The 11,010-nt window shown below is 51.5% G+C and overlaps 3 protein-coding genes across 3 annotated transcripts; 1 reads left to right on the top strand and 2 right to left on the bottom strand.

Annotated features, from left to right (window-relative positions):
- Positions 1-1,270: 1,270 nt before the first annotated feature.
- GLOTRDRAFT_116024 (ARM repeat-containing protein) lies at positions 1,271-5,159 on the bottom strand. Its single transcript, XM_007867671.1, has 15 exons — positions 4,984-5,159; positions 4,850-4,908; positions 4,694-4,798; positions 4,359-4,637; positions 4,153-4,305; positions 3,944-4,093; positions 3,780-3,890; positions 3,083-3,729; positions 2,885-3,029; positions 2,761-2,832; positions 2,562-2,703; positions 2,167-2,501; positions 2,016-2,112; positions 1,722-1,960; positions 1,271-1,666 (listed from the first exon to the last, which is right to left on the bottom strand). The coding sequence occupies exons 1-15, from the start codon at positions 5,021-5,023 to the stop codon at positions 1,643-1,645; spliced, it is 2,598 nt and encodes an 865-aa protein (XP_007865862.1). The 5' UTR covers positions 5,024-5,159; the 3' UTR covers positions 1,271-1,642.
- Positions 5,160-5,247: 88 nt separating this feature from the next.
- On the top strand, positions 5,248-6,458 carry GLOTRDRAFT_111016 (U6 snRNA-associated Sm-like protein LSm7). Its single transcript, XM_007867670.1, has 4 exons — positions 5,248-5,407; positions 5,460-5,628; positions 5,680-5,751; positions 5,802-6,458. The coding sequence occupies exons 1-4, from the start codon at positions 5,396-5,398 to the stop codon at positions 5,918-5,920; spliced, it is 372 nt and encodes a 123-aa protein (XP_007865861.1). The 5' UTR covers positions 5,248-5,395; the 3' UTR covers positions 5,921-6,458.
- GLOTRDRAFT_138596 (uncharacterized protein) lies at positions 6,274-9,722 on the bottom strand (the record flags this gene model as incomplete). The annotated part of the gene is made up of 11 exons (XM_007867669.1): positions 9,348-9,722; positions 9,208-9,294; positions 8,945-9,142; positions 8,842-8,863; positions 8,648-8,786; positions 8,565-8,596; positions 8,440-8,508; positions 8,276-8,384; positions 8,173-8,226; positions 8,064-8,123; positions 6,274-8,013 (listed from the first exon to the last, which is right to left on the bottom strand). Exons 1-11 carry the CDS (start codon positions 9,634-9,636, stop codon positions 6,274-6,276), a joined length of 2,799 nt encoding a protein of 932 aa, XP_007865860.1. The 5' UTR covers positions 9,637-9,722.
- Between the last annotated feature and the right edge of the window lie 1,288 nt (positions 9,723-11,010).

Below are 11,010 nucleotides of genomic sequence, written 5' to 3'. Positions count from 1 at the left end.
CGCGCTGTTTCCCAGAACTACATAATGGATGTATTTTGTAAGGCTTACACTGCCTTATGGCGTAGCGGTCTAGTGCGCTCACTGTGGTATTATATAATCCTTTTCCCCGCTGTCCAGAGTTCGACTCTGTGCGCGGGCATTTCTTTTCGCGTGGCCCAACCCTTGTTTCTATTTTTAGATGCACCTCAATATTCGGAGGTGCCGTCACCTCAATATTTTGAGGGGGTCAACCACCATCAAATCGTCAGGCCATGCCTCGCAATGAGCGACACTGCCCATATGCAGCATAAATTATGCATGTTATTGCTTGGCCATAGCTAACATCATTGGATGCGTCCCCATAGACAACATGAGGGCAGGAAAAACAATTGCAATACTAGTCTCAAGGTGTCGACATGATTTCGAGGACGCCGGATACTGTACCGACACGTCCGGGGTACCCCCACCGTCCGATGTCTGCCTTCGCTCGCCTTTTATCCTCTCCATCAGCGAAACCGGAGTTGTTTGCCAGTGATGATCCACGCGTCCTCAACCCACACTTTTGCAGACAGAAATCGTTGCATAATGATAGGTGAGTAAACGTTTCCTATGATGACCTCACGGCATCGGCGTAGCACCCTCACAGCATCCTGTCCATCCGTCATCTCAGCCTCTTCAAAGTGCATGTACCTGGGTCATACATCACATCGGACCACAGTGCAGCCGCCCACGTATTCAAAGCAGAGTGCGTCCTGGTCACACAGGAAGTCTGGATGTATGCGCTGTCCTGCATTTCTCTTGGGGTGGCGAAACGTACGCTCCATTACCATTTGAGACCAGATCTGGATGAGCGCATTATACGGTATATGCTCGCTGTGCTAACTTATTCAACGTCCGAGTGTCATTTGTGTACCCCTCTGCATATGTGTGGTCATGGTCGCGTCGCTGTATCTTCCAGCTCGTATTATCTCCGTGTCGTTTATAACGGGAAGACGAGAATACCGCCCCGTGGAGTACGCAGCCTACCAAACCGTCACACGGACAACGTCCTCACATATACTAACGGCCTCTACAGTTCCCTTTGCCGCCGCCATGCACTGGTTGTCGAGTACGGCTGGAGTACGGCGCGCTCTGTGGCTTGGGGATCTCTGGTGTTTTGTATCAGTATATTGAGATCTCCCGATGCTAGCAGTACGGATGAAATGACAGGCGAATTCTCTCGCATATGAACTGGCCTTTATAGCTGTAACACGCATAAATCAGCGAACACCCGAGTCGCAGGATGCGCTATGAGGTGATGAAGCTTTCCGAAGACTGATCATTACCGACGCTGCCCATGATGGTATTCATTACTTAATAGCTAGAATCGTTAAGATGCACCGCCGAAAGCCATAGACAACAGAAGAGGAGAACAAGATGCGCAAGGCTACAGGTGTTGAGAGAGATGATTGCGATGAGGGAGAAAGAAACATGAAATACTGTGATTGTAGCCATTCAGTCTACTACGTGCAAATCGTGACAGATGATGTGCCTCCTTGAGATGGCGAGAGCTGTCAATATGAGAAAATGTAGATCGCATGCGCGCGATATCGATATAAGGAATCACGAGAAAGAGAAGAGAAACCGCGAAAGCAAGCACGAATGGAAGGAAACATGGAGTCCTCTATGCGGTGGCCCGTTTGACCATCTAGCAGAACCCGTCAATTACGATTCACAATATTGCTACCATACGAGAAACGAACCTCTCTGGCCCAACGCAAAGTCCTTTTCGTCTCTGGAGGCATGCGCCCACGAGTACGGAGTTCCTGAGCGATCCACTCAGCTAGTAACAATTGCTTGATCTGCCCGTTGGGATACGCATCCGCCAAATCGCCAATCAAACCATATGATAACTTGGCCACACTGTCTGGCCGGTCCTCATCAGCTAGGCATCTCTGGACGAGCTCAAGGACGTTCGGAATATAAGGTATGAGAAGGTTGACTACAACGTAGCATCGTCAGCGGGTTAGAGTTTTGGCGAAGAACTCCCCTCTTACTCTTATCGGTATTCTTCAAACCTGTGACAACACCAGTGTAAGCCTCCAAGATGCCTTCCCGCAGGTTGGAAACGTATTCAACGAGCTCATAGTCGAGCTATACACCTCTTGTCAATATACGGACCTGCAGGACACAAAACTTGATACTAACCGGGTTGGGTTGCACAGCCCCAGCTTGACGCAGCACGCTCATCGTTGTCTCCAGGTACGGCTCGAAGGCAGGCCCAATGGCCAGGGCGATATCGCCGAAGCAGGAGAGAATAGAGATCTTCACATTGCGATTCAGCACGTCGCTCTGGAGGTTCTCGAGCAATACACGCATGAAAGCGTCGGCGTATTGAGCGCTTAACTCGCCCAGAGCTCGAGAGAAGTCGCCAATCAAGCCCACAGCGACCGTACAGAGCTGCGTGTCCTCATGCGCCTTGAGCGCAGGGTGAAGGAAGGGGAGGAAAGCGGGCATGTACGGCGCGAAGCCCTGCTCCAGAGCTATTACATACCATGTCAGTCCACTGATCAAGCGTAGAGAGCAATCAACGAAGTACATACCGGACGCCAGAGTACCAACCACAAGGAACGCGTCCTCCATGATGGTTGACGACTTACTCGCACACTGAATCAATTGGAGAATGAGAGTCATGATACGATCTGCCAGAGGCTGGATTCCATCGCCCAATCTCCGTACAACGCTCTACGAGTACCAATTTCATCAGTGGAAGATATGCATACGTTGAGAGATGGCACCTACGACGATAACACTGCAGAAGTTGGTCTGCAGATCGTTCCAGTTATTGCGGTCATCCACACCAAGAATTTGGTTCTAAGAAAATCGTTAGTCTCGCACGCAGGCAAACAACAGAGTACCAACAAACCTGAACACTGATCAGGTGCTCCATTCTCAGGAGGATCGTGACTATCGTGTTCTGTACAACGGAAACGACATCTGGTGGGGCGTTCGCACAGAACGCAGAGATGGCCTCGTATGCAGCCGTCCGGAAGTTTGACTCATTTCCAGCTCTGCATGACCATGAATCATGACAGCCAAACGCATAGGGAAAGCAGCTACTTACGTCTCGGTGACCTTCAGCAATGCCTGAACCACACCCTCATAGTAAGGAGACAGCGGCCCAGATTGTGGTGGCGGCGTAGTATCGGACTCAGCGGCAGCCGCGAGCTGGTCTGCCAAGTTCGTGAGACCCCAACAGCAGTTGGAGACTATCCTCGGGTGGTCCGACAACCCGTTCACTAAAGCTGACACCAGGGGATGCACGTGGACATCCGGCTTCAGGGTAGAGATCAACAAGTCGCAGATGCGTCCTAACGTCCAGGCTACTGTATCCCGCACTTGCAAAACAGGATCGTTCATCATATCGACGAGAAGAGGCAGTGCTTGATGGACTAAGGGAGCGAGCACTTGTGGGTCGGGTCCGTCCATGATGGACCCAAACGTCATAACCGCGGCCTCCCGTTGATGCCAGTCTTGCGCCTTAATGTGTGCTTCAATGAAGGGGATAACAGCAGAGACAATTGTGTCCTGGACGGCCTTGGCGAGAAGGGCCAGGCAGGTGGCAGCAGCCATGGAAATAGTCCACTCATCCTCATCGGCATCTTCTTCCTGTCGTGTCAGGAGAGTGAGAAGGACAGGAACAATTTCCGGCAGGGCAATCTTAGAGAAATTCTGTGATTCCGTCTCGGCAAACTCCCCGTACTCGGCCGCCTATAGCAGACATGAATAACGCTCCGCTGCCAAGAACATACGTGGCATACCTCTGCAGCTTCGCACTGCAACTCGTACTCTTCCTCACAAACAGTTGACCAGAACTCGATCGCTTGCATAGCCACCGCTTCATCTGGGTTCTTCATACCCAGGACTGTGAGCTGCCCAACATGATGTCAGGGGCATGTAGGTCGCGAGAAAGAAAACAGCATACACCGAAGAGAGCCCGCTCCATGTAGAAACTCATCTTGTCATAGTACAGACTCATAATTTTCACCAAGCACTCATATGCTCCAACCTGGACTGGTACGTTGGGATTTTGCGTAGCCTCACAAATCACCTGCATGATGTAATTTCTTTCGCCCTATATCGTAATTTGGGATATGAGCGCGTGCATCAGACTGATGGCACCATAAAACATACTTCACGCTCGAAATTGTCTCGGACAAACTCCAGAGAGTTGTATAGGGCACGCACGGCGGCATGCTGGACTTCTGGCGACGGCTCCTCCTTGCGCGCACCGTGGATAACTGCGGTCAAAATCTCATTGGAACGCGCAGCCAGGACTTCGATTTTCTAAGGGAGCATATAAGCCAGAAGCCTCCACGGGTTATGAGTTTGCGCCTCACAGTTCCCTCGCAGATATACCCTATCGTCTCAAGAGCAGATATTCTGAGATTGGTGTTACTCGCGTCGTTGACAAAAGTCACGAGAAGCGAGATCAAGTCATGCCACTGTCCGTGGGTTAGTTCAATGCAGGCAATGGATGAGACAACTTGAGCGGCCACATGGCCAATCCTGAGTTGTGGGGAGGCAAGAGACGCGAGAGAAGCCTGCTTGATCTTGTTTCTGGTTTCATTATCGACAGCAAGCCATCGGTTCCAGTACTCTGTCTGACGCGCCGCTTCCTAAAATTCGGGGTTGAGAAGCGAGAAAAGGGGACAGTATAGGAGAAGACGCGTACGCGTGCAGAGACGGCGTTCTTCAGGGCCAATCCAGCTGCATTCCGCACGTCTATCCCAGCACTTTCATTAGAGAGCTCAGACGACAGCATAAGCATGTACGCCGGCTACCATGTCGTCAGCTCCTGGTTGAATTTACGGTTGACAGGATCACTCACGTAGTTTTCCCTGGACGCAGCCTCCAACTGCTGCTCGGCATCCTGACGCGTATTTGCGTCTGCAAATCACAACGGCAACCATAGCGGACGATTGAGAGCACTGTAGACGCGAGAAAGCAAGGAAAGTGGCGCACCAGGAGATAGGGTATTGGCGAGTAATTGTCCAGCGTTCATGACCGTGAATTGCGGGGCCACCCAGTCGTAATATCGCGTACTCTAAGATAGCAGGACCAGCTCGATTTTGAACCGATTTCGTCGATCTGTTCCAGAAGGACGGTGGTGGTCGGTAAAGGCGATGATGGAGTGGGTTGAGGGAAGTTGCAGACGCGCGCGTCCGTTTTTCAGTGCCAAACAATCGAATATGGTTGCATTATTCCTGGGCCACAAGCCACCTCTTCCTTTCGGGAGCTCTACACCCAGGCAGCGGCTACAGAATTAACTCAAAATCCAGCCTCACTATTATATTGCGGAATAAGAAGCGATTCGCTCTCTTCGATCGCATTGTGACTCCAGCAGTCAGATTCAAGACTACCACTATCAACGACAATGGCGGATCGGGTCTGTGTCGGGAACAGCAACTATGCGGCCGTGACTTGACTATTCAATGTAGGGCCGTGGTGCTGCTAGGGGTGCAAGAGGATCATCTGCGTCTGCTAGAGGTCGAGGAGGTCCACAGGGACCGCAGCCCACCATGGACAAACCGAAGCGTGAAGCTATTCTTGATCTTTCGAAGTATGTTAACGAAAGAATTAGGGTGAAGTTCACCGGCGGTAGGGAAGGTTCGTCGTTACGATGGATCCCAATTTCGAGTCCTGACACAGTACGACTAGTTACGGGAGTGCTCAAAGGATTTGACCAACTGCTTAACCTTGTACTTGACGAAGTTGAAGAACAACCGACAGGTGTGCCCTGTTGTTGCCATATGGATCTATCCACCCTGATAACTATCTAGAGCCTTCACCGCGCAAGAGAAATCTGGGGCTGGTCGTACTCCGCGGCCCCACGATAACTCTCTTGAGCCCTGTAGACGGCTTCGAAGAAATAGCCAACCCCTTCGTGGCTCAAGAGTAGCTAATCAGATTTTTTTCGACTTTATGCTCGTTTCCGCGAAATGCACTGCGCAGACCCCTAGTCTCATCATATAGGTAATGGTGTGAACTACCTGTCCTGTCCGGACATGCATTTGACATGTGTCATAGCTACATACACATAACATGCTAGAATTGTAACTGTGTAAATTGACGAGGGTCAAGAAGACCCAGTTGAGACACTGCACCCAGCCAATGAGTTGAGGGTAACGCATCACGGCCTTCAAAACCAAGGAATGTCAGAGGAGCAAAGAAAGCAAAACGACCAAGCACGCCGTTAGATTCAGAATTACGCAGGCGCCTCATGATGCCGCAAAAATCAAAGGTCAGCAAGTCTCAGGACGCCTTCAGAGACAGATCGCGTAAGGAATCCGTTACTTTGGCCTCCCGTCTCTTCATGCTGTCGCTGATTAGGGCATCTTCCCGCTGTTTTGGGCGCGGGCTCTGCTCCGGCCTGCCGATCCTAGGACTAGAATCGTGGAACCGAGGACTGTGGTGGGGAGATGGCGGGGACGTAGACGATGGTGACACGGAAACAGGATAATGCGAGCTCACTGAGGAGGTAGGCGAGACGCTGGGAGTCGAGACAGACACTGGCGACGACGCCGATCCGGCTTCTGCTCGTCCCCCTGACCGCCTCGAAGGAGGCCGACTAGGTGGCTCTGGCGACGATGAATGTCCATCGTCGGCATGGGTCTGGGATCGAGCAAAGTGGAAGACCCTTGGAGTGATGGTAGCAGAAGAATGCGAATGTGCATGCGAAAAACGACTGTATGTGGGTGAGATCTCCCCCTCGTGAGCCATCTGCGACAAGGTAGGGGACCTGTCGGGGGTATCGAAGTCTGGCGCGATAATCTTTGGCGCTATATGCATCGATAGTCGGTGGCCAGTACTGGGTGCGCCCTCATGAGCCATTTGCGATAACGTAGGGGACCTGTCTGGCGTTTCGAAAGCGGGGGAGTTCCTCTCCGGCGCCAATTGCGTCGATGGCCGATGACCAGTATTAGGTGAAGATGCGTCCGTGTAGTAGTGCTGTTGCGCTTGATACTGGGAATATAATGATGTACACGATCCTGGATTTGGGTATAAATATGTTGCTCTTTCCTGTGCTGGAGAGGTTTGATAAAATACATTGGAAGCCTGTTGTGGTGGTATGATTATCGGGCGTGGTGCAGGTGACGATGATATTGTAGTTGGGATCCTAGATTGTACATGTGACAGCAAAGCTTTATCGGCTATACGCGGCGGCCCTGAAGACGATCTGCGCGAGGACTCGGAACGTATTGGCGAAAATGCACCAGGAGGGGGCCTGGTAAACCCCGACGGCGACAGCAAAGGACTAGCTTGCTTGGCAGACATTCGTCCACGCATGCGGAGAGCTGCTTGCAACTGACGCGCGGCGGTATCCTGAGCAGTCATGCGTCGCGGCAACGCCGGCCCTTCGTCCTTGTAGCGTGATCGGGGATGTCGGCCTAGACTGGATGGTCCGGGCTCTCGGTATGATGGAAGCGACTCCTCGGTGAAAGAATGAACAGATCGGACATCATCAGAATCAAGGCCGTCCGTAGGTACTTCGTCGTCGGTAGGCACTTCGCTATTATTCGACGAATAAGAACCAGTTTGCTCCTCTCTAGCTTCTGAGGACGCTGTAGCAAGCTCAAGACCCTTTCCGAATTGGTCCTCAAATGAAGCGTGAACGGAAGGCGGCGCTTCTGGCGGTGGTGGACTGGTCCATTTGGACCGTTTGGGGGCCATGTGGTCAGGAGGGGGACTGGGCGGTACTTGCAGCACAGGTGGCGGAGGTTGTTGCTCGACGTTCACTGGCAGGACCTGTGTTTGAGGAGCCAGCTTCTCCACGACTGACAGCCTGTTGGGACGAAGGGGATTGCTGCCGATAGTGTAAGGACTCTGCGGTGGTACGGGAGATAATCGTGGAGGCACGAAAGCAGAGCGAGCGGGTAATGGGCGGCCGAGTTGCTCATCTGGACGTTCCTCGCAGAGCTGAGCCAATGCAACGATTGCACGCTCTGGCCGGCTGGCAAGGATCCTCGAAGCACGCATGAACTCGCCACGTATCTGAGCATGAAATTCAGCAAGCTTTCCATCCTCCGCGAGAGCTAACTGACCGTATATAACCCTTCTTTGGTAACGCATCTGGCGACGTTAAAATCCGTTTCGAACGGGTCCTTTGAGGAGGTGAGACCTCTACGGACATGATTCACGTAAAGTACGAACCTCTATACAGAAGCGATTCCGTTCTCGGAGATCATTGTATCGAGGGCTGTCAAGCTGAGAGACATTCAGTATGGTCTCGAACTGCTGAAACCACAGTGCGTACATCACTTTGCCATCCCTTGCTGTCCTTCGTGAGCAACCCATTTTTAATTGAAGCAACACCAACACTGTAGGGGAAGTCCCGGGAGTAATAGCGGAAGAAGTCTATTAACCTGTGCGAAGGTTGGGGCTTAGCAAGAGGCTCGCGTGTTATAGCGTAACACATACAGCTCAGCCACATTCTCGGTATTGGCCGACTGCCATCTTTGGCGGAGAAGCTGGATGTCGTCGAAGAACCTATAGAAACACCATCAGGTAAGCAGACTTCAATCCACAAAAATAATACCCTTTACCATATATTATGCCCCTGGAGATGTGTTTCTTCCTGCAGCAACAGATCAATACTCGCATATAACGCACAAACCATGCAACCTACCTCAGATATTGGGCGGAGCGGTGGTATTTGCTGCAGGTTGGGAAGCACAGGTGGGTTTTTCACGTGGATGAGGAAATATAGCACAAGCAGCACATATCCATAGGATGACAGGGTACCCTTGTAGGGTGAATTTATCTTGCTGTAGTGAAAGGTGTGAGTTGAAAGAGGCCGTCGACACGTCACTTTGCACTGACCGCCGCTTAGCCCATACTTTCACTGCAGGGGGGATTGTTCCGTCAGCAGGATCGAAGGCGAGCATGGTTTAAAGAGCGGCAGTTCATAGATAGGGACACTCACGAAAGAGCACCATGGAGCGCACGCGCGTAGGGTCGATCATAGCATAGCACATCAGAAGTCTTGTATTTTCGAGAGCAAGTCTGTTCTCGAATCCGATATCGCAAGCTATCCCTAGGGGGAGACCCGGCGACGGGTCCAGCGATAACTTGACGATCGGTATGCGTGCATGGGGCAGGGGCTTAACGTGGAATTTGGTCTCTAGAAGAACGTATCACATAATGAGATAATAAGTGGAAGCGCTGAACCTCAGGTAAGCCACATACCTCTCTCGAGAAGGTCACCCAGCATCGTGACCATATCCGTGGCACTAAGGCGGTCTTCGGAGTCGATCAGGCAACATAAGTCCATATCTAATCGCCAGCGGTTCATTTGCCAGCACTGAAGTAGCAGAGACAACACATACCCGAATTCCGTAGACTGAATCCGTTGGCAGTACTTCCGAATGACAGCAGGCGACTATCTGGCTCGATTGTGCGGATCAGCCTCTCGAGTAACTTGCGGACATCTTCCTTCACCGCGAGTTCTTCCTGTGTTGGCAGCAATTGTACTACAAAGTCAAACAGACATTGGGAGAATTCGGTGACGAAGCGCTGTCTTGACGCCTGTTTCCGTTGCGAAGTAGGCGGGTGTGAGACGCTGAACTGCTGGTGCATTGAATGAGAGCGGCCGAGGGGTTGCGTGTATGTCGCCATCTGCGGGTAGCCTGCCACCCGTGTAGGGTGTCGACCAGCTGATATCAGTCGGAAATGCTGGCGGCGTCGACGACCCTTGTGCCCGCTTGAGCTCTCAGATTAAGAATCCAAGTCCTTCTGGACCACTGGTTTACCCAGATGCGGCAATTGGGTAATTATAGAGCGTGACAGACGTGACAGCCGTGCTCTGCCGGCCCTCGGCAAACCCGTCCGATCACTCTTGAATGATCTCTGTCTGTTGGCTTTCTGAGTGCTGACTGCCACGGTGTAGGTATTTCTCAAAGGATGTCTGCAGATATTTACCACTGAAAGCTCTGACCTGCCTACAGTGTGAATACTTACAAGAAGAAAGTTACTTGGCGACAGCCACGATCTGCAGCTGAAACACCGGTCGAATATCCTGATCTCCTTGTCAAGCTGCACTGACACTGATATGCTTCAGTCTGAAGCCAACAAACGTGCCATGCATACATGTTCGATTGGTGTTTGATGACAGAATGGCCAGAAAGCCTTAATTTGGTATGTGTATGAAGCTGATTGGCATAACGGAATCAGAATCGGGACATCATGAGTTTCTGGTTTGGGTTGATCCAATGCACTGAGACTGCTAACATCGAGAACGGCATCGCGTAGTAGAGAGTGACTCTGGCATCTTGTTGACAGTGACAGTGATATGCTGCGAGACGTCGCACCACTGATATGTCGATGGAAGCGGGCCGTGGTAACGTAAGCTTACCTGAGTACCACTCTCCCTTCATGATCTTCTACTGACAAGACCTCGAAGCGATGGAGATCAGTTTTGCGCATGACAAGAATGTCATGAGGACAAGCAGACAAAGTGAAAACCATTACACCAATGTTACACAGGACACCCCAAGGGTACCCATGTCACAAAGTAATCGAAGGTATCCACACGCTCCTACTTTGAGTGACCCATTGGCAACGTATAAGGAGGGAGCTCGACCGCTTCACTCGATGAATATTTAGCATTTTATCTTCTGGTCACATCTATGATCTATCACTTCCTAGATTCATTCGAAGGGTCTGGCGAATGAGCAAGGAGTCATGCTCGACGACTTAATCTGCACCGTCAACAAAGAGGTTCGTGGAAGGTATCTCTCTGTTTGCATCCTCATAAAGGCAGTTGTATCCCCCTTCGGACCCCAACGGTGCTACGGGCACGCCACCAAGGCTGCGCCAAGGGGAGTGATACGGGCGGAGGTGTGTAGGGTACGCAAATTCCTGATCTTCATGTCCGTCGAAGAGTGAACTTCATGGCAGAATGTACACTGTACTACGGATGGTCCTCCAGTATGGGGTAGGTCATGGACAAGATCTCCTTGCTGTATACTATATAGAGCCCTGAAAGTGAGG

The sequence above is a fragment of the Gloeophyllum trabeum genome, assembly GCF_000344685.1.
Source record: "Gloeophyllum trabeum ATCC 11539 unplaced genomic scaffold GLOTRscaffold_00006, whole genome shotgun sequence".
Taxonomy (NCBI): Eukaryota; Fungi; Basidiomycota; class Agaricomycetes; order Gloeophyllales; family Gloeophyllaceae; genus Gloeophyllum; species Gloeophyllum trabeum.
The sequence above is the reverse complement of the archived record's forward strand: the minus strand, read 5'-3'. Positions and strand labels throughout refer to the sequence as shown.